The sequence below is a fragment of the Melospiza melodia genome, chromosome 14, assembly GCF_035770615.1.
Source record: "Melospiza melodia melodia isolate bMelMel2 chromosome 14, bMelMel2.pri, whole genome shotgun sequence".
NCBI lineage: Eukaryota > Metazoa > Chordata > Aves > Passeriformes > Passerellidae > Melospiza > Melospiza melodia.
In genome coordinates this window covers 9,209,347-9,236,983 of record NC_086207.1, presented here as the reverse complement: position 1 = coordinate 9,236,983, position 27,637 = coordinate 9,209,347, and the positions used below count along the sequence as shown (strand labels likewise).

Sequence of the window (27,637 nt, the reverse complement as noted above, 5' to 3'; positions counted from 1 at the left end):
CTTTCCCCTTTGGCTGGTGCTTGAGCACAGGAAGCAGAGTCTGGCTTCCTGGCATGGTTTCAAAGTGGTCTTAAACTCAGAGATTCAGCACAAGGGAAACATGGGGAGGAAGCTGTAGTTTGAGCACAGGGTTTTGATTTATGCTCTTAGTATAAACATGTGAAATATTGTGCACAAGACTGACATATGTGAATGCATATCAATAAATGACTCCTCAAAATCATCCTTCTTTGAAAGTCTTGTGAAACAGAAACTTCTCCTAGGCATTAACAAGACTATTCAGAAAAAACTCCATTAATTTATTCCTCAGGAAGGACCTTAGCATGGTGATTTCTTCCCATAAAAACTTAGTGTGAAGGAGCTGGGCCCTCTAGGTAAGGGTACAGGGTAAAGAAGCTTAATCAGGTCAGGTGCAGGCAGATGGGAATGCAGTTTGCTCCAAGAGTTTGATGATAACAGAATCTTAGATGTTTGCAGCACAAAATAGCATTTGGTAAGTCTGTTCCTGGCAGGAGCTTGTACATCTAAGCACAGTGTGAGAGCTCTTAGCCAACAACTTGTTTTCTTTGCTGTTTTAGCACAAGATCAAAGCACGTAAGCAAACAGATATTTTAAGGTTGTGCTTTGGTTGTATTAGGCTACCAGAATTCTTTCTTTTAAGTCAAGTACTTGGGAAGTGATTGCTTTGAATAGAAACCTGGTGATGCAGATTGAATAATATCTATCTATAAAAATGTTCACTTTGCATTAAATCCTGAAGTACCACTGTATGTGGTAGTGTCTTAGGAAACACTTCTCAATTTTAATCACTAAGCTTTAAAATAATTCTTTAAAAATAATTTTCCAAGCAGCATAAGATTTTGACTTTTTAAAAAAATGCAGTAGGTTGAATACTCTGAGAAGGTGGCTTCAGCTCAAAAGGTTTCTTGAGAGAATTACTATTTTTAACTCATTTAGTCTTTTATTTTTCTTTTATTCTGACGGTTTAAGTGAATCATCTTCCAAATTAACAGGACTGAAACAATGCTTAAACAATAATTTTCCAGCTAAATAATAAATACACCTTAGAGTCCTACTTCAAAATTCTGTGGCATCCATACTCTCCACAATGATGGGTAATATTTCTGACTTCGTCCAATATTTACCAGGGAAAAGCAGCAGCAAGATTCAATATTAAGATGGCACTAATTTTTAATACTATAAAAAATTCTTATATTTGGGTTACATTTGGAAAAATAGACAGAACTATGGCTGGATACACTCTGCACTGTACTTCTGAGTTCATCTACTTGGTACTGACATGAATGTATGTATTTGTGCAGATGCAATAATTTTGTTGGGCTTGGTTGACAAAGCTCTTTGAAAGGTCCAGATTTTATGTTGATTCAGTCAATAATCATCTCCAAACTAGAATTTTAGTCTAGCACTTATCTAGTGCAGTTTTTGTTCAGCCCACCCCCATTCCCCTCCTTCACAGACTCACTGTATTTTCAGCACATGGATTAAAAGAGAACTAGGTGTCTGGGTGCTCTAAATGAAATCCTCCCATGCACAACCATGAACACACATGTACAGTAATAAATGTATCAAACCATGACCTACCTTTCTCCTAGAAGTGTTTCAAGATTAATTTGTAGGTTTACCATGTTTCAATATGCATTTATGCACCTATTGATGACCAGAAAATGTGTTAGAAGATAGATCATGGAAAAAAAAAAAAGATTATATAAAATCCTAGATCCCATCAAAGAAATGCCTTCTATTGGATTCTATTTTCCTCAGGAGTTCAGTATTAATACATTTACCCAGGGCTAAAATATGCTAGGAGATTCTTTGAAGAAAGCAAAATGTTATCAATGTTGTAACTACTACTATAAAATATATGATTATATGAAGCTTTATACAAGCTATTTTTAAAAATATGTGCATTCATGCAGTTCAAAAGTTTTTTTATTTATAACTAGGATCTTTTATTTCAGAATAATTTAAAACAGTAGTTATGTATTTTTCTAAGCATCAAAATGTTACTTGATATGTAATAAATAGTCTCATAAAGCTTCATAATAGAAAATTTAACTACCTACATATTTCCTTCTTATGCCTTTAAGAAAGCATCCTCAGCATGACCCACATAAACCAGTTACCTCTACCCAAATCATGTACCATTTGAGAGAAAGCGAAATCAGCACTTTATTTTGGGTGGTTTGCTTTGTTTTTGTCTAAAGCAACACAAGGAACAACAAGCTGAAGCAGAAAGAATTTCCAGATAGGAACATGTGATAAAAACAATCTGGCAAGATATTGACATTGACAGAGTCCTTTTTATACTTTATGCATCTTTTGTAACACCTACTTTTGTATTTGCTTTTTCACTTGTATCTTTTTCTTCCTCCTTTCTGATGTGTGATCTAACATTTGATACACAGAAAATAAATAATTTTAGGGTAAGAAAAAGTTATGTTTTCCTTGGACACACAGGGAAATCATAGGAGCTGAGAAACCCCTTGCAAAAAAACAAGGTGTCTGCCAAATTGACTAAGATACTCTTATAATATTCTAGTCTGATACAGAATGCATCTTTTTGGAACAAAGACTTCTGTGTTTAATTATTCTTCATAAGACAATTTTTTCAAGAACTTGAAATGATTTGTTGTGAAGATATCACATTTGTGCCCAGGGACAAGTTACTATGTGGGATTGGTTTATCACACCAAAGGTGGCAGGAAAACATTTCACACTAGGCAGTGTCCTCATGTAAATTTGATTCTTTGTGATAATTTATTATGATGGAATCCTGAAATATCAGTGTCTGATAGAGCTTGTGGGTACAGAAAAAAGAACACCGTGCTTCAAAGACAATGTGTGTTCAGAGAGAAAACAGCCTGGTACATTTTTGTTTTCTACGGCAGCTCTATCTGCTACAGATAAACAAAGTTATTCCTAGCAGAGCTTACCAGCATAATAATATAATATTGAAATTCTTTAAGCATAAAATGTGGGGTTACATTCCCTTCCTTCAGACTGAGGTTGCAAAGAATTGCCAGCACAAATTTGCATTTAAAATTACTTAGAGCCAAATTGGTATTGCTTGATTATTGGTAGATAAGTTTTATGTATTGGGGTCAAGTATTTTAGCATTGAAATGATTTTATCCTGGGGCACTCAAAAGCCTGACTTGGCCATTGTGTGGTCCACTGACTGTAACAGAGGCCACAGATCCTAATTCCCACTACCTAAGTCAATGCCTAAATGCCAATTGCAGGCAGCTGAGATAAAAATTAAAGCTGATGTGTCTGGGATGAAAAATTGATCATAATATGGTGCTGCAAGTTTTAATATGCAAAAAAGTCCACACAATTTTCAGAGTATGCTTGTCTATCAGAACGCGCTAATAACCAATTAAGAACGTGAATAGAATGTACAGCTAATAAAGTACCCACAGGAATAATATTATCAATGGTCTTCTACAACTTTTACATCTCTGAACAATCCAGGATTAGTATTACAGCATCCAACTCTTTTTGACTTACCATCTGTGTGAGGGGGAGCCTGGAAAACTTTCTCAAGCTTTGACACCTGCTTGTTTTTCTTCTATTGCAGACCTCTTGCAAGAATAACAAGCTGAGCCTCTGGAATGAAAGTGCATAAGAATTTTGTAGGAATCCAGCAGCTCTTTTCAGACAAGAAGACTTTGCTAATGGAACAAATTTTCAGTAAAAAAAGTGCAGAGTAAAGCTGCCATGCTTGTGCAGACACAGCTGCAGTAGCCAAGACAATAAATGTTTGCACAGTTCAAATTCTTAGCTATCAACAATTTTGATTCCCTCACCAAAATACACACAGCATTTTCATCCTTCAAAGGAATGTTGTGATAACTGATGAGAGAGATTACAGCAATAAAATCACAGAAGTGTCATGTATGCAGGTAATGAATTGAACAATCAGCAAATGTTGATATTTGAACATGCACATATACATACACACACACACACACACACACACACACACACACATATATATATATATATATATAAACACTGAGATGAAGAGAGATATGGGGAGAGCATTTAAAATATTTTATAGCTTTCTATCACTGAAGAGGCTGTATTTCAAAAATTGGTGGGATAGATTAATTAACAATAAGACCATTAACTGGAAATATCAAGTAACAGGTTTGCAACTTGTTACTTTGTTTGTAAACACTGATAAAAATACAGTGGGTTAGATATTGGCTCCAATAATCATCAAACTATACAGGAACCAAAGTGTATTTAATTGAACTAATGATATAGATCTATTGATTATTGTTAAAATTAAATGCATTTTGTTTGGAAACAGAAAAAAATTAAGTTGATGGCAGAAGGCTGGATCTGTGTTTTTAGAGACTCTGACAAAGCAACTACTGTATCTAATTCTGATGGATAAATTTCATTCTGCATTTGGACATTGGGAACTAACAGATTGTCCAAGGTACTAGGAGGTTCGAGCAGAATCCAAATGTCAAATTTGTTTCAGACAAGACTAAGTCCAGCAGAAAATTTTGATGCTTTTATTTTATTGGGAACATTTCACTTTTCCATAATTGAAATTTTCTTTAGGATAAAATTTTATTTATTTGTCCCTGAAATTTTAGAAAAGTGGGCTTGGGATGAAAAAAAAAAAAAATGTTCCTGGAGATTGAATTTGCCCAATCTCCCAGTTCATAAATGTCATTGGGTAGGCTTGTTATTGTCTATATTTACTTGGATCTAGACAGAAAAAATAGGGGAGGTAAAAAATGTTATTGTAGATCATAGTCCAAGTACCTATTTTAGACTGAAGCACTCTTACTTTAGGAAATCACGAGATTCCCCAAATTATATACTCCACTAGTAGTTGCTAAATTGCATTTTTGGATAACAGAATTTGCAATTCTGGTGCCAAAATTTGGCAGCATTCATCTTCCATAGTCCTCTAGTGTTTCCCCTCTGGCCAGGAAGTGTTTCCTGCGTCTGTGTAGCCTCTTTTATTAGGGGGAGGGGAGATAAAATCCTTGCATATTCCCCCTGATCCTATCACACACTAAATCACCTCATTCATACTGACTCCACCAATGCTGCTTTCCCCATTTCCTGAGTTACTTAGCAACAACCATCCCTCCCTTTTCCACTCCCCCATCCAACCTTTCATTTTTTTCCCCCTTTGCAATCACGATTTCCACGCTGTTTAGAAAAATGAGGATGCTCAGCAGCATAGGGCGAGTTTTTCCTTCCAACCTCCTTTTTTATGCCTGCCAAATCCTTCTCAGCTCCAAAATGAAAATCCAGGCTGCCTGCATATGTGTAATCAAAGGTTAAAAAGCACCCTGGCTGACACCACGCATGTGTTAATCTGTGCTGCAGCAGAGTGCATCATTTCCACTTTGACCTCAGAGTTAATCTGCATTCAGGCAGAAGCTCCATTGCTTTATTCTTTTTTTTTTTCCCTCTCATTTACTCTTTGTTTCTTTATTGGATTTTCCTGCATGTGTGTCAGCGGTTCCGTAAATGTGTATGTGCTCCTTTCCTTGATGTTTTTATTCTGTGAGTGTCTGTGATTTTCTCTTTTTGTTTGGGTTTCATTTTTTTCCTTTTCTCCCAATTATATTATTTCCCTAGATTTGGAAGCTGCTGCCTGCTGCCAGAGCTGACGTTTTCTGATTATATCTGCAAAGGGCTTGTGCAGATCTAATTTCTCTCCCCCTGCATATTAATTCCCGCAGCTGGGCGCAATGTCTCATCCCACTGACGGGACCTGGTAGGGAGGAGGGAGAACTACTACCAAAAAAAAAAAAAAAATTAAAGAAGGGGACGGATCCATCTGCAACCGAGAGGAAAGGGGGAAAAAAGCTTGGGGGGGGGGGGTGGGGGGGCTGGAATAGAGATGATTCCTCCAAATCCAACAAGCCTGGGGAGCACTGCATTCTTGAATCCTGCATTTTCTCTCAAAATGATGGTGTGGGCACTTCTGTTCTTCTCTCTCATCCAGTGGTAAGATGTGCTTTCTGATTCTGTTTGGGAGGGTGGGGGGAGAGGGAGGGCTGGGGGGGGGTGAAGAATCTGCGAATTTGCTGAGCTGTCGTGAGAATGCCAGAGGTTTGGATAGTGGCATTGCATTCATCCATCTCTAGCAGCTGAGATCTTAGAATGTTTTATTTCTCTTACAATTGTTGTCGCTCTGACATGGACAGAGGGAGGGTGAGCGGCGGGTGTGTGCGATGGTGGTACATGCCGGGGCTGTTCATAGAATTTGGTGCCATATTAATGAAGCCTTTTATCTCTGAATTAATCGCTTGCTCCGGTGCATGGAGCTGCGTTTTGCGGGCACAATGTCCGTGCATTCCTGCTTGTTTTCCCGGAGCGGGCAGCCCCATCATGGCTGTGCGGGGCTGCGCGGCGGGCGCGGGCAGGGCTGGGTACCAAGGACAGGGATGCGGGTCCCGCACGGCTCCTCCCGGCTCCGCACGGCTCCCTCACAGCTCCCCCGGGTCCCTCAGAGCTCCACTAGGTCCCTCATAGCCCCTCTGGGTCCCTCAGAGCCCCCGGCCCCAGCATCCCTCCGGTGCGGGTGGCCGCGGCTCCCCAGAGGATGCGATAGTTTTGGGGTTGAATGTTTCCAGCTGAATGTTGCCAGCACACCCGGCTCGTTCTGCTGCATGTGTGTGCATCATGCAACCAAAGGGAAAGGGGTGAAAATCCCACAGCACAGGAAGCAGGAGTTCATATGTGGATGAGCAGAAAGTGGAGGGCGGGAGAATTGCTGCAGTGCCAAGCTTTGCGCTGGAGCAGACATCCCTGCAAAAATGTGTGGACTGTGCATTTAACAGGTTAGATGAGGGAAAATCTCTGCACGGCAGAGTGTGTGGCCTTCCAAGAGGCAACAGACCCCTCCCCACAGCTGCACAAGCCATGTTGTCACTGATACCTTCGAGAAGTTAGTGCCACTCTGCTACTACTAATGCTAGATTCACACAGGCTTCTCAAATTTACCGTCTTTCCCCTTCCTTCCTTTTACATGGATGTTACTATACCAAAAAGTGGGTTCATTCTCTTTGCTTTTCTGTATTGTTTGGTTTATTTTTCTTTCTCTTTCCTTTTTTTAATTATTTTTTAAATTTAAGTAAAATCAGGCTTCATACCTGCAATGGTACGATCTTAGTTTAAGCCAAATTAAAGGCCAAACTGATTGGCTGGGGAAATGAAAAGTTGCTAGGTTTTCAAGTAACTTTTTTTCCAAACAAAAAGAACTTTGTAAAGAATTCCTGTGAGAAGAAAGTAAAACTGGTTGAAAATTGAGCAGAAAATGAGAAAAACTTGATGAGCCTACTGTGAGGGTACTTTGGTGTTGGGAATAAGACAGGTGTGAGGTATTTTTGACTCTTATGAAACCAGTTATGGTTACTACCTGAATACAGAAATGGAAAAGTCAATTTTTACACCATTTTATGACGGGCTTTCATATTATTTTGACATAAAACTTCCACTAAAATAATCCCAGATACTTATTTTAGCACACTTCCTTCTTTTCACTCATCTTTCAGAAAAGCATTGCCTGAGAAGAATTTTGCCAAAATTATTTCATAAGCTTTAAAAGAAACCCTTCATAATGCAATTTATAGTTTTATCTCAACAAAATGTTCTGTATTCTGTTCACAGCTATCTGATAGCCAAGATGGTTTCTTTTGAAAGCCTCCTGACCTCATAATTTTGAAGAATAAATCATAGACCGAGAAATAATAGCTGCAAGTAAAGGGAAAATTATTCTCACTGCTTTACAGAAACATTTTAAATGAGTCAATATGCATATGTGATTTTAATTCTAACAATCAGGACATTTTCCTCCTCCCATTGTGGAAGAAGCCTTGTTATTAGTTTTGGAAACTCAAGGACCAAGATAGAATTATAAAAGTTGAATTTAGATACCATTTATTTATAGCCAAGATGAAAGGTTTTCTTTGTTAAAAACTCGTCAAACACTTCAGAAAAAGGGGATTATTATTGTATTGTGTGTCACTTTTCAAGGAGACTGAAATTTAGAAAGGCCAATTCAACACTAACAAAGATGCTCCACATTGAACATCTGAATAACTGTGTTGACATCAAACAGAACACACACAGAAGTTTAGGTATTTGCAGAATTTTATCAAAGTAATGATTACCATTACTGTGCAGAAATCTGAACCCTGTTAATACAAAAAAAAAAAAAAAACTATATAGAGAAATTTATTGTTGTAAAATCATTAATATTTAGAAGACTGAAGAAAGAAGAGGAAAGTTGAGATACCACTCAGGCATTAATGCAAGTAGCTAAAATTCTAGCACTGGCTCCAGTAAATCATGAATGAACTCAAAAAAACCTTCATTTTACAACACTGTGGTATTTTATCTTTAGAGAATTTGTATCAGTTTTATGAAACGCACAAAGTACATCCTTACAACTGGGCACACTAAAGTTTTAGGTAGTGTTTTTGACCAGTTGGTTTCTCAACATTCCTAACTGGACTGGAAACTTCTTGCACAAAGTTCCCTCCTCCTCTCACCCCTCAGATCAGTGTCACAGCAGTGAGCAATCCATCACATGGGCTTGGAGCTGTGTTCAGTGAATATTGGTCAGATCAAGCTCCCAATTTCTGAAAATTGTACATAAAAAATCCCCGGATCAAGAGAACTTAAAATTATTTAGGGAAATATATTTGTACACCTGATGGGGTTTAATCAGAACTAATTATCTGATGGTCCTCATCAAACATACAACATGTATTTAAAACATTACATGTAATAGAAATCACGAGCAAAGTTTCAAAATTATTTAAAGCTGTACTCTGCACACTATTTATATATGGGGTTTATCAATTATTTTTGCAGAGCTTTAACAAACTGCCACCAAAACCTACACAATACAGTGGAAAATAATGTTCAGATGGGTAATTTTTTCCCAGTTGTTTGTGCCCAAGTAGTTTCATGGCACCATTTTTATGCTGCAACTAGATGCCTAAAATTGAAGACTGTCAAGACTGATCAAAAAAACCCCATAAACAAAGCAATAATTTCCCATCAAAATAGTCTGGTGCCTAAGTGAATACATGTATTTATATTAGAAAATTAATGACCATGAGTGTAAATAAAATTCTTTTGCTCATGTAAAGTGATGTGATATAATAACAAGAATATTCTTCATACGGACAGTCACTTAGAATAACTGTAAAACTTAGCAATATCAGTTTGGTGTTAATCCTGCAGCCATAGTTATTCATACATTTCCAATAATTTCTCACTGACACTAAGCCAGAGGTCCCATAACTGGAATAAGGAGTTGCTCAGTAAGAGACAATTTTTCACCTCACAAGGATTAGTCCCTTTTGAAGAAGTGTTGTGATAGAAGATGAGGATCTAAGTCCTATTAAAATATGACTTTATCCTTATCTATGATGCCATGAAAGTGAATATTTCGTACACTCCAGTGTTTGTATCAGCAGAGCTAAAACTGTGTGGACACAGGACCTGCACTACTTGAGCATTTCAGGGGGAGCAAGGCCTGTCTGTGAGTTTTTCATGGCCATGCTGCATTCCTGACTGCTGGGAGCTGCAGTGCTGAGACACAACAGCTATTATTGCCATATTATAACATAATAGCTATTATAACAGCTATTATTGTCATAAACACAGTACCAAAACTACTGATCTAAAGTAGATTTGAAAATTAGGTTAAATTCTATTGTTAATAACTTGATGGGGCAAAAAACCAAATTACAGACACTGTTTCCCTACTTGAAAATATATGTTTCGGAAATATGGATGAAACTCTTTGACTAACTTCTGTTGTAGTGACTAAACCACCTAAATATAACCTGCATGCCAAAACTCATGTACTCCAAAATACTCCAGTGAGTATGGAAAGCAATGTTATTTCTTTCAGAAAGTTTGAATCTTTGAAAATCTAAAAAGTGAAAGCTGCTAATAAAAAACTATAGAAACTAACTACAGTAAAAATATCTTAGAAAATTGATCTGCTCTTTTAATATAATATTTCCCATATTATTCATATTATGTGTCTTCTTCATGGCCATTCAAATCATGCTTTAGAGTCTTTAGGGTTTAAAATGTTTGTGATTAATGGTAAACTGGAAAAAATATCTTGATTTGGATTGTGTTTGTATTGGTTTTATTTATACTACATTCAGTCTACTGACATATATCACTAAATTCTGTAGCAGTTGCACAAAAGTTTAAAACGGAAGAGGAGTGAATGGATGAAAGGGAAAGAAGCAAAGGTCTGGTCAAGGGGAACTCTTTCCAAGCCTCAGTCCCAGTACAATTAAACTCCTATATGCTTAAGTAGTGACCACCACTTTCTCCAATAGAGAACTGAATTGTCAATTGAATAATGAATTATTAAATTATTAGATAAAGCATTAGACACAGGTGACCAGTAACAGAGGCACATGCATAGGATGGTTGTTTTTTTTACAGTACCTTGCAGACATACATTCCAGTAAGCTCCAAAGCAGAGGCAGTTTTAAGGTCACTAGCTGTGCCTGGCACTGTCCTGCAGAGAGATGCACTGGCTCATTTGGAGCTGGCTCTGTCCCTTCAGCCCTCCCCTTGTCACAGGGAGTGTCAGCCACTCCAGCTATAAAATATAGATACTATTAATATATATATTCCTACATATATAGTCCTATATTCTATTAGGGTGATCATTTGATTACTTATTTTTTTAGCATTCATGGGGATAATTGGAGTGTTCTGGGGTTCTCTCTTGGGGCACTCTGAACTGCGGCTTTGCAAACCATGGCCCCTGCACCCCACACAGAGAGACCTTTAATGCAGAGGGAGAGGTGGCTTGTGTGAGACTGGCAGTGAGTTGGGTAAGACTGCAAGTGAAGAACAAAGTGGAGATGGGGGGTGAATTAATGTGAATTCAAGCTCAGAAAATCACAGAATCACTGAATCATTAGGTTTGGAAAGGATCTCTGGAGATCATCCAGACCAACCTCCCCTGCCAAGGCAGGGTCACCTGGAGCAGGAGACACAGGAACGTGTCCAGGTGGGTTTGGGATGTCCCCAGAGAGGGAGACTCCAGGAACCTCCCTGGGCAGCTGTTCCAGGGCTCTGCCACCCTAAACATAAAGAAGTTCTTCCTCATGTTGTGGTGGAATTTCTTGTGTTTCTGTTTATGATCATAACTCCTCGTCCTATTGCTGGGCACCATTGTAAAGAGTCTGGACACATACATATAAACACAGAGAAAAATACCCCCAAAACCTGATACAGGATGCCAGAGGTTTTTTTTTTTTTTTCATTGTTATACTCCATAGCCTATTTAGGGTTGTACTTTTTAAAACAGATTTCTTTTGCAATGTAGATTTAACTTGAATGATAAGATAGTATTGTCCATTTTCCTAGTTTTGCCTACTAAGAAACCAACATCATATCCAACATCTAATGCTGAAAATCTCAGCAGTTCTGGGAATCTTCTCACATGGCAAGGCCTCATTTTATCCTCTCAGTAATTCCTGTCCCACTGAAGTCAATCTGTTGCTGAGGAAAGCCAGGGCATATCCAGTATAGATTCATACAGGTAGTTTTGTGCTTATCTAAGAACTCAGAAATCACCCAAAGTTAAATTATAACTCAGTAAGGATCTTCAAAAAGGCTTTCTTACACTGCATAATGCTTTTGCAGAAAGCTCTCAACCTACATTCCAGCTGATTTACAATACCTCTAAACATTTTTTCCTTCATTTCTTCTTTTTTATTCTATACAGATGATCAGCTAAAACTTCACACTCCACTTCAGACCACAGACTGTAATGTAAATTGATCTTAAATGGCACATAAGTCTTTCCCTGGCCTTATGGACAAAAAGCAATTTCTCCATTCTAGAAAAAGAGCTGCTTTCTCTGAATGGAACTCCTGAACAAGCACCAGGGAGGCTTTTTGAGGATATAGGAGAAAGAGAAATATTCATTTTGTTTTTAGAAAAGATATGATAGCTGATGATAGCAATGGACATCCAGATAACTTCACTGGATGGTGATGTAACTTTCTGGGCTCAAAGGAGGAAGCTGTTTACTTAGAACAAGATACAATGAATAAAAAGACCTCAGAAAGTACCAGGAAAGAACCATAAATTCCAGAAAAAATGAGCCAACCACCACAGTCAGGTATCTACAACTATTATTAGGTAAGGAAGATCCTTTCTCATGGAATGAGACTAAAACTCATTGAGCACCAATGAAGTTAGGGACTACAACTGCCCCTAAAGAAAACATCCAACACACAAAAACCAGGGTGAAGAGATATTTTAGGTGATGGAGAGATGAGAAAGGAACAGTATAAAGTGTCCACTGCAGATGCACTGATCTTTTTAGACTCAATTTGGTGAGTGACTTTTGATGACTTTAAACTTAGCATTCACTGCACATTTCCTTGTGATCATGGATTTTGGCCTAAATTGTCATGGTGCTGTAAGGAGTAGAGTGTGAGAGTCTGAATTCACCTAGAGTGTATTCTTGTGGAGGTATAATGTCTTTAAGGGCATTTTATTTAGGTGAGCTCCTACCTCAGAAGAGCTCTGGTGCAGTAAGTAGAAGCTTGCAGTAAGTAGAAGCTGTTTGAATTGGGTCAGGTTTCCTATTTTAATGTCCAGAAGTAACCTGCTTATTTGATTCTTCTAATGAAGAAAAAAATTAGCTTTGCATTAAGCTAAGAACTGAAAAAAATAGTAAAACAGAAAATAAGATTATTTGCTTTTAAATTTTTCATATGAAGTGGTTAGAACATAATTTTTATCAGAATGTGCAACCATCTCCTTCAATGTGAGAAATTTACAAAAGGACTATACATTTTTTTTTCTTCCATATGAAAAAAGAGTGGGTGAAGGGAGATACATATTTTCACAAGTTCCAACACCTGCCAACTAGCTCAGCCAAACTGAGGTAAAAGAGGGGTGATGGTGGTAGGTTGAAGAAAACTCTTGAGAGAATAGTGAGGATTATATCTAGTGTCATTCTGGGGTATTTGTATAGTTGCAACAAAAAATTAATATGCAAGTCTTGTCAGACTAAATATTGGGTATTCAGTCTGACACACGGTGATATCCTCTTATTTATATAACAGTAATATTTTTAACACAACTGCTGTCAAAAAAGGAGGCTTTAATGCTGATGAAAACCACCAGTGACTGCAAAAGCAGAAGAGAAATGTAACAAATACCTTCCCATGTAAATGAGTACCTCAGCTGCATAATGTTTTTTCATGTGATGTCCTAAGCAACACAGAAAAAAGTTGACTACAGCAGCTTTACTTGTTCTGTCTTACATAAAGGACACAGAGCATGCAATGATATTATCCCTGAAAAAAAAAAATTTTCTTCTTAATAAGGGGGGTGATGCAGAGCCCAAATATTTATATAGATTCAAAGAGAAGAAAAATATTTAAAATTCATTAAACTCAGTGATAGCACTCCATTATAGAAAATCTCTAGCTGCATGTTTCTGAAAGAGGAGAGATTTTACCAGGGATAGTTCTGCCCTTATCTTTTGCTCTTATCCTCTTTTATTGGCAGCTGCCAGATGCCAAATACATGGCTCAAAACACCACTGATTTGACCCAGAATAATGGCTGCATTATGGTTACAGCAAAGTGATAGCAGGCAAGAGAAAGTCAGTAAATCATGCAAGAATCTTAGTGCAACAGTTGATCACCTCTAAAAAAGAAAATCACTATTGTTTAAAACATTTTCATATCTTGAGGATCAGTTCTATTTTTTCGGATCTAGTGGAAGGACATTTTCACACATATTCAGTAAAGAACAACACAATGTGTAGGCCTAGCTGTGAAATCTGGCCATTGTGTATGAAAATAAATATTAGTCTTACAAGTTAGAACTTTCATCCATTTGCAGTTTATAGCCCTAAGACTCATTCTTTCAAAATTTAAGCAAAACGTTAAAGAAATATCATTTTTACCATACCTAAACCAACATACATAGATTATTACCAGAAATAAAAGATCAATATATGTAAAAATCTATTTAAAATAAATGAAGGATAATAATGATCTTTTGGAAGGAATGGAATAAGAAGTTATTTATTTTTTATGCTTGCATAAGCTCTTTCTAGATGATGCAGGTAGTCATGTATGAAATTGTATTTTTTACTGAATGTCATCTTGGACTTTGATGTGAACCCTTGAGATAAAAGGCCACCTTTCTTTCTGAGCTATTTATCTTCTTCAACTTTTTGAATGCTCCATGTTCTGCTCAAAAATATTTCTTGTTCTATACGTTGATGAGAAATGCACCTTAAAGGGGATCTTATACATACCTCTAATAACCTTCTGTCAGAATTCCTGTCCCCCCCAAAAAGTGGAGAAAATGAGTGTTTTCCTTCACTAGTGGCTCAATTTTATATTGTGTAACACAAATAGCATGTTCTGGTCATATGAAGCTTTTGTTAATCCACAGCAAGATATCTTCAGATCCAAAGAGAACTCTGCCTGCTGCAACAGATTGAGGATTATCCACTAAATTCCACTTTCATTTAATTCCCTTAGATTATTTTCCAAGAGAGAGAAAAAGAGATAGCAGGAGGAAGAATGAGGAAAAAAAACCATTAAGAGAAATTAATCAGATAATGCTAGAAAGCCTTACTAAACTAATCAATGTATTAGTCAATGTGTTATTAAGTGATGCACTTCTGGGACCTATTGAACCACACATATGTTTGCCAGAGGTGGAGAAGGGTGCAACCAAACAGAATGAGATGTGCCCATGATAACCAGGCACCAAGATCAGTTATCTCTTGGGCATTTTGTGTACATTCCACTGAAGGGTGGCAGAGTTTGTACTCTGCTTTTCCTCACCAAAAACTGGTGAAGACAGAAGAGATTTCACACTACAAATTAACACTAAAAGGGCTTCAATCAGGTGGACAGAAGATACTGAAGCAGACAAGGGAAAACAGTTTATCAAGAAGTTTGCAATGATTTTTTCCCTCTGCTACTCTAATCAATGCCAAATGTTTCTACTTTTATAGCCCTAAGACTCATTCTTCTAAAATTTAAGCTTTTGAACTGACTGTCTGTTCAGAAAAATATTCACCTGATCTCCCAAAAATCAACAACATAATTCCATATGTAAATCATCAGCTCATTTTTGTGAATGGACAATATTTTCAAGACAACTGTGGTACCATGGCCCACACAGATAAAACAGGAAAGGCACACAAGCACATAAATGTCAGTGAATGAAAAACACCAACAAATAATTGATATACAATTAAAATTACAGTCAGCTCGATCTTCTTAGATGAATTACTGATAGCCCTTAGAGTTACTTAATTCAAGGAAAAAGGACTTGAGCTATGAGTCCAGGAAGGTTGTACACTTGCTGTGTATGAATAAGAGGCAGAATTGAACCTGGTCTGGAAGTGAATTACGAAGAGCAGAATTACACAACATTTATAATATGGTGACAAGAAGTCTGCTGTGCTTCAAACAGAAAACAAGTGCAGGGATTGGGAAGATGAGTTATTATGTTCAAATTAACAAAGATGAGAAATGCAGAGCAGCCATTTGCATGAAGTGAAGACAGCCTGGGTATATGTTTTGGGAGTCAGAGAGCAGAGCCATTCCACACTTGAAGAAGAACACAAGAGAAAAGCTGGTAGTGGTTTCAGAAGGAAGATGGGGTGTGTGACCCATGTAATAATATTTACTCTGCCAAGAACTGTCTTAGTCGCTGAACTTGAATACTGAAAAGACCTTTTGGCTTCTCTATATGTAACTTAAATGATGGATTCTGCTCCTTGAGCCTGTGAGGGAACAAAAATATTTGAGTGTTAAAGTTTTGTTTTGTAATGGAGTAAGGAAGTCGCTATTTTCTGGCAAGGTGAGGATTTGGAAGAGGGGAAGGTTACCAGCAGTAAAATACTTGGAGGTCCTTAGAATACAATTACAAATATTACTGCCCTTTTAATGAAGCCAAATAATTAACCACTATCACAGACCATGTTGTATTGAATAAACATATTGGATATTTGTAAGCTCTTTGAGGCAAGAACAATCAACAATACATTAATAATGCCTTTTCTCATTTTATTTCCTGGTTTATAAAGGAAATGCTAAAAAACCTCACTAAGCTGCTTTAAGGACTAATAGCATGCACTAAAAATTATTTAAAACCTTAATAAGGCTCTAATGTAGCACATGAGATTAAAGTCACGACAAATCTTTTGGGCGAAATTCCTAAATTCCATGTCCAGCCCAGCTAACAAGGCATGAAAGCCATATTTAAATGGTGAACAACATGAAAATATTCTTCTCTGCACTGGTTATTATGATCCAGATCCACAGCTCTGCCTCCTTTATGTCAAAAGGTCGTAAATCTAAGGTATTGCTCTTTTGTCCAGGTGAGGACAGTTATCTTTCACCACATGCCAACAGCACCTTCAGGGACAGTTCATTGCTCTGAAATTAAATTAAGAAATTCCCAATTACCTGCTATTAATATCCAACCACTTTCAACCACTGTTTTACCCATTTAATGCATTTTAACCACTTAATAGCCAAGTACTTTTACTCTGGTATACCTCTTAATAAGGATTATTTCTATAATGAGTTCCAAAATTTACTATTCTGTCATCTAGGGATTATATGTGCAAAAACAACCCATAAATAGATTTGATATTAAAAGGGAATATGAATAATTTTAGCCTTACTGATTTAAAAAAGTGAATTTTATTTTAGCCTTTGCAATAAAATTAATCTTTGGCCAGAAACCAAGAAATTCATCTCTTACCGTAACTTCGAAAAAGTTCTGAGTATGTGAAGGCTTATGGTGAATACTAGAAGGGAAAACTGTGAGCAGCTTTAATTATACAATTTGTTAAGGAAGGAAAAAAAGAAAGAAGAAAGGTACTATATCTATAAAATAAATTCTTTTGTTACCATCCCCAAGGCTCTATCTCTCTTCATCTCTCTATAGTAGATAAGTACAGACATGATTAAATTCAATGCAACATATATTCAGACTAAATAATGAGAAACATTTGTTATCTGCAATCATTACCAGCATATGCAATGTTCTGAGCTCCTCAATAAAATAGTAATGAAAGGATTTAATGAAAAGCCCAGAAGTTTAATAGTCAAATTGCCTCCAGTCACAAATAGTGTATATTTTAAATAGGACCTCTCATTTTAGTTAACGAGCAGCAATTCCAAGTGGTAGGTAAACAATATATTTCTTTAACAAAGATGTCATGTCTGCAATGACACCATGGAAAATAGGCTGAGGCAGCTAAGCTGGGCTTCAGTTTTGCAAGGTTTTAAGCATTCAAGCCTTTATCCAGGAAAACACTTTCATTTGTGTTTAAATGTTTACCAACATAGTTTTCTGCACAAGGATTGGAATACTGAGCAGCTGGCAGTATGGAAAACATTATCCTGGAAAATCTGACAGATATAAGCTAAAAATGCAACATTTGCCAGCACACGTATTCCATTTATGTCCTCTCTTCTAAATTATTTCTTTGGTAATCTGTCCTGGAAAACTGTAGAGCTTAGAATAGCACCTGTTTTTTATTAAACAAATTATCCTGAGGTGTGTTTGCCAAATTCCCCAGGATCTCAGGGGGATAAATTGCATGCAGAGTTTTACCTCAGTGGCTTCCAGTGGAATTTCTTTTTATCAATACTCTGTCAGTTGTTCTGCAAGTCTGTAGCTCATAAAAAGCTGCTGGGTCTGTAGCAAGGGAAAACTGAAGATGGATTTATCCACGTGGGAGATATGCTACGATTAGTGAAATATCTTCATCCTTAGCTTCTGCTCATCTCCCATTAATTTTAGGGGTTTGCAGGTGTCCATCCTCACCTGATGATCCCATCAGCATCTGCTCAAGTCATGAAAAGACTCTTGTTTTTAAAGAGTTTCTGATTATGCAGTTTGGGTAAGATCCAACAAAATCTCTGAAGCCTCATGGTGCCTCCTCTGATCATAGAAAATGGGGTCTGAAACCCCCTGCATTTTGCCAATGAGCATTTTCTGAGCTGCCATGAGGCTTTGTGCAGCTACCCTAAATTCCTGTGTGGACCCTGCTACAATGCTCACATCAAGTACAACCTCCATAAATGACCCCACATGTAGCTGATGCTTACATCTCTTCTGAGGAGACCCCACAGCTGGCCATGGACTAATCCAAGATGACCTGGTAATGCCAGATGGCAACATCTGCCTACCCCTGCTTGGTCTTTAAAGCTCCTTGCTGTTGGGCCAGAGTGGCTGCTCTACAGAGCTGATGAGGAACTGGACGCTGTGGCCTGAATACAGGGACACTTTGGTTTTCAACTGAAACAGTCTTGCAGCACATTTAGTAGATCCTTCGACTTAGCCACAGTACAGAGCTGCAGGAGATGAGGAGACAAAGAGAAAAGAAAATCCTCTTATATAATCTCTCAAGCTGAAGGAAATATTTTCATCACTGTATGTCTTTCTGGACTTTGTATCATTCTCTGTAGCATCATCAGCACCCTGTATTATTCCATTGCTAAACCCATTTTGAAACTCTAGCTACATGAATCTACATCTCTTAGACCTTAGCATGGTTTCTTCTCTCCAGAAATTTCAGAAATAAATTGGTAATAGTGCTGGATAAACTTGGCTCCCAATGCAGTGTTTCAAAAGAATGCTTTTGGAATATGTCTATGGTTGCATCCATACTACTACTGACCCTTGTAGCCAGTTACACACATTAATCAAACCCACTCATATCTTCTGCTTTTACTCGGTTTTTATTCTTATTTTTGCTCTCTTTTCCAGTTATGAGGCATCCAGCTTTCTCTAGCTCTCAATAACATCTACTTATAAAAGAAGTTTCTAGTACCTTTCTCTGTAAAATTTTCATTCCTTTTTACAAGGAAAAACTTCTCCGACCCTAATCAGAGCAATGACAATTTACAAAGTAAAATTCTATAATGCTGACAAGAGTAAAAAAAGGTATGCCAAAATATTTGTGGAGGAAAAAAAGAATTCTGGGAGATACATGTTTGTATGTGTATGGAATAGAAATTGCTCCTACTTTCCTGGTGTTTTGACGAGCCTTAATAGTCACATTCAAATGCAAGGGATGGGAAGATTGGCTTTGCAGTGATCATTATGCCTAGCCCACTCAAACGTCAAAAACTTCAGAGCTAGGTAGAATTTGCATGTTATGTGCCTTACATTTTACTTACTGGAGATTGATTTAAAAAAGATAAAAAGATAAGACACTAAGGGAGCCCATACACAGTTTCTTCTCACTAAAATAAAATTACAGATTCACCATTATATTTTTTACTTAGGACCTTTTAAACAATTCAAATTTTTTTCAGAGAAAAGGTTCTGAAATTCTTGCATAAAAAGCTGAATATAGTGAGATAGCTGAATATAGTTGAATAGTGAGATTGTTGTTCTATGGATTATGTATCCAAAGTAAGCTTTTCAAAAAATTTTCAGGACCCCAGCATTTCTTTTGGAAATTGTCTCTGGAAAAACGGGGCATAAATAGGCAAGCAAGATGTAGCAGCTTTGCATCACAATTGCTGTGATGATTTTTGGAAGCACCATGTGTGAAGTGCAGCTGCAGCCCAGCAGCACACCACAGGCACTGCTTTGCCCTGAGCCTGCACGGCCTCAGGACAGAGGCTTGTCAGCGTCTGAACTCCTCCTGACCTGCCCACAGCTCTGTTTTACTTGGTTTAGCTGCCACAGCCATTTATCTAATTGACCAGGCATCTGTGGCTAATTTATTTGACTTTCTGTATGGTACAACCAGAGTTTTATTTAGACAATAATAACAAGCCATGACTCCATGGGGAATGAGTTACTGACATCACTCTGCAGTGCACAGAAATACATAGAATACTACAACAGCAGAGGCATTGAGAAGTGAACTTAGAATGCAGCATGGCAGGGTAAAGGCACAGGATCATGGAATCATTAAGGCTGGAAAAGGCTTCTAAAATCATTGAGTCCTGTCATTAACCCCACACTGCCACATTCACCACTAAACTATGCCCCCAAGCATCACATCCACATGAATTGAATACTTCTGGGCTGGTGACTCCAGCACTTCCCTGGCAGTCTGTTCCAACACCTGACAACCCTTCCAGTGAAGAAATTTTTCCTAACATCCAACCTAAACCTCCCCTGCTGCAACCTGAGGCTGTTCCCTCTTGTGCTGTCCCTTTTTACCTGGCACAGGAGACTGACCCCTAGTTGGCTACAACCTCCTGTCAGGGAGATGGAGGGAGGGATAAAGCACCCCCTAAGCTCTTTTTCTCCAGGGTAAACAGGCATGGGATGAGTTGGGAGACCCTGCCTGGATGCATCTTAGAGCACAGATGCTTACCCAGAGGCTGGCATGCTTATATGTTCCACGGGATTAAGGTGACCCTGACATGAAGCCATCCTGATAGTACCAACCACCAAAGAAAGTCCATCAAAACAAATAAATTCCATAGCGGAATTGCAGAACACTTGTTGACGATTTTCCTACTCAGCTGACATAGAGACATTAGTTTGCCACTTACATTCTTAATGTATCACACATCTACCCTGTTATCAGAACTAAATTCCACATCCACCTCTGCACAGTCTGTTTTATGAGCATGAGTGCAAACAGCGTCTTGCATGATATAAGTTGGTTTATGTGGGAACACATGGGTTACTATTGGTTACCATGCATTAAAAATGAAGTTAAATAAGAACCATTGTTTAAAAAAGAAACAACAGAAACCAGTTTAATTTCCACCATTTGCTTACTCTTATTTTGTGAATGAGTTAGCTACATCATGATGTAATTACAGACATGTGTATTGAGCAGCTATTTTCTGTTCATTCAGCTCTTTCTTTAGATGCATTTGTGTCTAAAAACATTCCAGTAATGATACTTCCATGATCTGAGAGAAATAAGAATTATGAATACACTCAGAATAAACCTATACTAGTTTCGCTTTTTTTTTGGCTCCCTAAACATTGAGGACTTATCTGACCCACTCGCTTTGCCAACAATAAGGGCTTTAATGTTGCTGGTAAGCACAATGCAAAGTCATTCCTTAAGGAATGATTAGTGATTGTTCCCTCCTCCATCATGAGATGGTTCAGCATCATTCATCAGTCTTCATCAAACACAAATAATAAGGGACATTTATGTGCTTATTAAAGTTGTAAAAATGGTTTACACTCACATGCAGAGAAGATATCACTTGGCTTAGCACAGCAAGTAGGACACCAGTCCTTTAGCTGGGGTAAGCATTCCATGGTCCTGGCTCCCAGCCCAACACCAGGAACACTTCATTATAGAGCTCTTCTGTGTGCTGAGAAGGAGAAGATGAGAATGAAAACACTCCCTGATAGATTTAATTCTAAGAAGGATTTATATTTAGCTTAACATGAATTTATGTTCAGCCTAACTTGAATTTACAGCTCATGCTAGTAGACCAATAAAGAAAAAAAAAGTATTTTAAATTTGAAAAAATGCCCAGGATTGCTACTCAATAAGTGAAACTGCTGACATTTCTAGCACCTCACATGTTTGTTTTTAAACATTGACAGATAGTGATGAGAAGATGACTACATCATGAGTGATTCCAGAAGTGACTTCCTTCTGGGTGAAATTACCATGCAAACAAAATAGAGAAAAAAACCGTGCAAGATTTTTGAAAAAACAAAAATATGAGTTCCTTGTAGGGTACTACAGAACATGAACCTGTGTTTTTCATTTCTCAAGTCTAATTGAGCAATAGGGTTGGGGGTTTTGAGTTAATGTTTTTTAAATAGATGGCTGGAGGGCATCTATGTTTTCCTAATCTTACTCACTGAGGAGAGAATTTAGCTTTTTAATTTATAGTGAGAGTCTAGAGCAATCACTTAAAAAAGCAATGTACATCATTGGGGAAGAGATATCACATGCAATACTAACAGATGACAATTATATACAATAAAACAGCCAGAAAAAATGAAGTGAGCTCAAGCTAAAACCAACCTAGTCAAATCACATTTCAGTAATGGTTATTTACTCCTTCTCTTGAGATTTGTTAGCTATAGTGGCAATCTACAGGAGCTGAGTAATAACAACAGGCAAAAATCCTACTCCAAGTGCCTTTGATTTCACATTCAGAGATGCATAGAATGGTTAAAAAAATTTGGAAAAGGAGAGGAGGAGATGGAATGGGAGAGGAGTGGCAAAAAATGAAAGCAAAACAAAAAAGAAACCTTCTGAGGTTCACATAATTCCAAGATTAAACAATTTACACTTAGATATAGCTAGATACTTTCTAATAAAGCAGATCAACTCAAGCTAACCCTACACAGATGCAGAAGAATTGCTGTAGCTATTTCTCCCTTTTCTGTTTCTTTCTATTGCTTTTGCTCACTGCTAACACGAATATCCATAACCACAATGAAAACAGACACAGAAGTAGATTATATAACCTCCAGTAAATAAAATATAAAGAAACATAGTCCTACAAAATTCAAGCTCAAAAAAAAAAAAAAAAAAAATTTGAAATAATCATCTTAAGTTACGGAGGCTTATCTGAATCATCTGATCACATCTGAGACTCCTCCAGAGCTCTAGTAACTATAAATGCTGCACTTCAAGCTCAGGCTGTTCAAAATGAATGATGTATGCTTGTTTCTATAATTATCTTTCTATTCCTTACTGGCCTAAAGTTTCCTTCATCTCTTTACACTTTGCTATCCTCCCTCGGGGGACCATACAATTCCTCTCCTTACCCACAAGTTTTACATTGTGGTGTAATTCAGCTTTGGTTAATAACACCAATCTGTTCATGCAGACCTGGAAATGTACATCCATTACCAATTTATTCAACAATACACCTCAATGGTCTGCTGGAGAAACAGATTCTAGGCTGGGTGCTACATTCCAGCTTTTGGTTCTTTGCCAGAACTGCTGACACTGCTCTCTGTTTCTGGTAATTTTTGTGACAACTGGCTGTGAGCCCATATTGTTGCAACTAGAAATATTTTAAAAAGCACAATAACCCTCATGGTCACTCACGACTCGAATCCAATCAGTTGTGCAATGCAAGAATTGCACTACAATTTTTCAGCACAATGAACTAGAAAACACTGTAAATACTGCAAAGCAGAAGGTTTATTGTTAGCACTCTCAATAAATGCACTCTAAAGGGCTTTTTAAAAAAGTGTTTCATGAACTGACAGAAATTAAACAAAACATAAAACAAGTTAAATTTTTCATTTTAAACTTTTCCATATAAAGACTTGTAGTCAAATTCAGCTGAATCTGAAAATATGGAAAAATAAATGTTTTAACAATAGTTACAAATAGCTAAAACTTATTACATCTTGAGTGCAATGGTTAATGTGAGCGCATGTCTTGGGCAAGAGATGAAAGGACTGGAAGTTAAACCAGTCTGCTATGATTGACAGTTCTATAGACACTGATACAAAACCACCACTGCCTTGTAATATTTTAGAAATCTGTGAAGAGGTTTCAGAACTGGCCTGCTTTACTCAAAATGGCGGAGAAGCACCAGTGAGGTTGCTGGAGTTGCTGAATGACTACAGGAAAGCTTGGAAAAATCCACAGCATGATCCATAGGTGCTGTGCTGCGAGATATCATCTCTTCAGGGGAACAGAGTGTAAACGCTCACAGGAATCCAGGCAGACTTTAAATCTCAGGGCAGGCACAGTTTACAGAGATGACTGATTGCTGGCAGTTTGGGGCCTTCATGTTCAGTAAAGATGACTGAGAAGTCATTGCAGGGAGCATTCATTTGTGCTCCTCTAGTAATTTCTGGCTCTTAAAAAAAATCTAAGCATTTCAGCTGTACCTATTTCTTTATGAGAACTGTAATATTCTTTTAATAATTATTTCCATATGTACTTCAGTCCCTCTATGACTTAGGGACCACAGAAAAATTTAGCTTTGCTTTGTTTTAAATAATCATTTCATGCCAAGATTTTAACTACATCACATAATCTGAGCAGTACATGGAATGATAGCTGCAGCAGAAGCAGTGTCTAGGAAATAACCTATCTTCTACAGGTGACCTACCTAAAATCCACCCCACCCAAAACACTGAATAGAAGTAAAAATAATTTTCTTTCCTCCTGTGAAATTCCTCAGCCTCCCTTACTACATGACTACAACAAATGGCCAAAATACAGCTTATGCACCCTTGTAGCCTTTGCTGAAAACTCTGTGAATCCAGCATTTCAGCCTCTTCTGGAACATTATAGCTTCATCCAGAACTGCAGTTGCAGCAGCACCACAAATCTAGGTGAAGGGAGTAGGACTACAAGACAGTTTCTCAGTGATTTCTTAGCCCAAATTTTTCAACTTCATTTTCTGTTATGGAGCGTCTGATAACTGACTGGATCTTCTCCTCTCTGAGAAAAGCATCTGAGTTTCCATTTTTGATGTGGGAAATGATTTGGGAAGAGATTAATTTGCAGTCCTAATAAAATCAAAGGTTGGGTATTTGTGATGAACATTTAGTAGTAAAAGAGAAAATAGGTGCCATTTTTATAGCAAGAGCAGAAACTCAGTCCTGCACATAGCCTTGGGATTTAAACAACGCAAATGGACAGAACAGAAACACAAACAGGACAGGAGAATCCATGGCACAGCTTTGTGAAAACATTTTCTGCTTCAATCAAGATTCCTTTACTTAAAATGTGAGCCAGCAAGGGAGAATTTGGACACAGTTAGATTTCCAGAGACACTGCATTCTCTTCCACATCTGCAATCTCCACATTCTAAAACATCACATCCGCACACAGCATCTCTGTACCCACAGTGGAACCTGGAATTCATCTTGCCTTCCCACTGAGCCTGTCACCACCATGAATAATGTATGACCTATAGATTAAGGTAATTTTTTATGCACATCAGAGAATGAATTGAACTTGAATTTTCATTAAATTAAACAGTGCTAGTTGAACTGGCAAGCCTTGTTTCAGTTCTTCCCTGAGAGGCAGAAAACATTGGTGTTTTCAATGGAAAACTCACCAGTTTATGTTCAAGTAGTTTATAAAATCTTGGCTGAAAGCTCTACAGCCGACTTAGCATAAATGATGAAATTGCCCAGATTTTTTGATAAATAAACTTAAATTTTAAATTAGATCTAAATTATTTAGTCATTGGCTATTCACTACTGCTACAGGTCTTTCCCTGAAGCACTAAATGTCTTCTCTGATTCTGCTTGTAAACAACAATGCAATATTAGCAATTAATTAGGTGAGGTTTCACAACAAAATTCTTGGTTATAGTCAAAATTAATTTTGTATATTTAGAAAAATTAGAGGATAGAGCCACAGCAAGTACAAGCAGGTATAACTCATTTAAAGTCACTGGAACTACAGAGATTTTGACAAGTTATATATGACCTCATATATGAAAGCTGAAAGACTGACCAGCCATGGAATGTTTTCTTTGCCAGAGAAGAGCTCCTTTCCTTTCTACTCCTTGTAACAATTTGTGAAAATCACGCTTTTGTAGAAATTTGTGAAAATCACGTATTTTATTAGGAAATAACACCTTATTTCAAAAGGATATCCTTTGAGAGTGAGTGCTCACTACTTAAATAAGATATGCCCAATCTGTCCTCCATTTTACACTGTAAAATTATTTCTGCTGCCTGTGATATTAAATAATGCATGGCCTATCTCTACCAACACATGGTAGTGTCTTCCCAAGAAGCATTATATATGATTCACATTAGAGTGTCTCTAATATATAGATATAGAGATCACAGCAGAGATGATCCAAAGTTATAATGTTGACTTTATGTGAGTAATTAACTAAAGCACACTAGTTTTGAAATGGGTAATCTATGCTTTAGATTAAATTTTTGAACTAAAGATTTAAGCCAAAAGCCTTGAAAGCATAATAATGTAAGACAGTTTTATACTATTAATATAATTTTTTTTAAGTTTTACTAAACTGAAGATTATGTTTACATAGGTGTCAAACTGACTTCCAGAGAAATGAAAGGACAAAAGAAAAGAAATCATGCTGAATCTAATTAAAAAAAAAAGTATTCCCAAAGTATAATGTGGACTTCAGTGGCTTTGGGCTGCTAAGAGAATGGTGTACCAGCACATTAATGAAACATTTAAGTAATGGGTTTGACCATGTCTTCTGAAGAAGGATCAATAAAGAAGATGAAAAAAAAGTTTTCCTAATGTATCAATGATTTCCCAGTAGAGATACCATTTTCTACAATTTTAATGCATTTCCATATAGAAATAATGCCTTTAGTGCTAAGTGGCCCAAAAAGGAAGCTTTAACAATGGAAGTGAGCATCATTTAATTAATTCTTTTTCCCTTGGTTGGTGACCCCAGCTCCACCTGCAGTGGGTACCTCTGCCCACAGGGATTACACTTGCACCAAAATGATTAAAAGCTGCCCAGTGAGTATTGCAAAGACATGTATGGATCAAATACACTGGCAAAGATCTGAAGAATAAATTCCTGAACACTTAGTTTGCATCAACCTCAGTTTGTGCTAGAGTTACTCCTCACCAATGAGGAGCACTCAAAAGAGTTTTATAAATGTTACAAACCAAGCAACAACTTCAATGCAGGATAAGGATTCGTATGTGTTTGCTTTAGGAAGGAAGATAAAAACCGTTAGTTTAGCCCCTGTCATGGTAAAAATCTCATTGGCAAAATGAGATTTTTTTATATAATTGCAGAATGAGAAGCCATTTTATAGATCTTTGCAAATATTATTAAAAAAATCAGATCTAAATTAATAAAGGCTTATTAGCACCAGTAATTTCTGCCCTCTTCCTGCTTTGTGAAGGTATATTTCAAATAAATTGAGACATACAAATATCCCCCTGAATATTAAACACTTGTGTTACACATATGCATATCCATATTTTTAAGTGATCACCACCAGAGCCACCACATGCAGACTCAGCTGGCAAACTGAGAAGGGATTGGACCAGATGACCTCCAAAAGTGCCTTCAACTTTAATTACTCTGTGGCTTGAAGTTTCAAGCTTGGGTTCTAACCTTCCTAAGTAATCTCTTTTCCATCAAGGAAATGTATGGATTTATGGATTTAGGTAAAGCAGGGTTGCAGATATCTTGCAGTGGCATTAATATCGCTGGGAATATCTCAAATGGCGAAATCTTGTATCAGTATCGAAAAGTTCAACCTTCAGAAAATTAAAGTTTAATCTTCAAATAGGTAAATATGTGTTTCTCTTCATGTCTATATTACTAGATTTGAAAATTTCTAGCAGTCAGAAAAATAAAAATAGATTTCAATATGCATTTGGGTATAATCTAGGCTTTAACAAATTTGGGTTGGACATAAAAGCACTTGCAAAATTTCAGCCATATAATCAGAAGGACCGAAAAATCTTAAGGAGATGAAAAGGGCTTTGTCATTATAATTTTCATTGTATTAATGGCATTGGATGGCTAAAGCTCTGCTCATATGGATAGAGAAGCATCTCTGATTTTTCTGGCTGGAAAGAAGGTTTACACAGAAAATTGCATACCCATGCTCACTTCTGATCCTTGTGGAATTCGCATAAAAGCTGGAATTCAGTAGCATTTTCCCCCAGCTACATT

General features: G+C 37.2%; 1 protein-coding gene across 2 annotated transcripts in view; it reads left to right on the top strand.

Moving 5' to 3' along the window:
- Positions 1 to 5,889: 5,889 nt before the first annotated feature.
- GABRG2 (gamma-aminobutyric acid type A receptor subunit gamma2) overlaps positions 5,890 to 27,637 on the top strand; it is a 62,004-nt gene continuing 40,256 nt past the window's right edge. For both annotated transcript variants that reach the window (XM_063168613.1, XM_063168612.1), the window contains exon 1: positions 5,890 to 6,008. In XM_063168613.1, the coding sequence (XP_063024683.1) occupies positions 5,902 to 6,008 (107 nt within the window). In that variant the 5' untranslated portion in view covers positions 5,890 to 5,901. The remainder of the gene's footprint in view (positions 6,009 to 27,637) is intronic.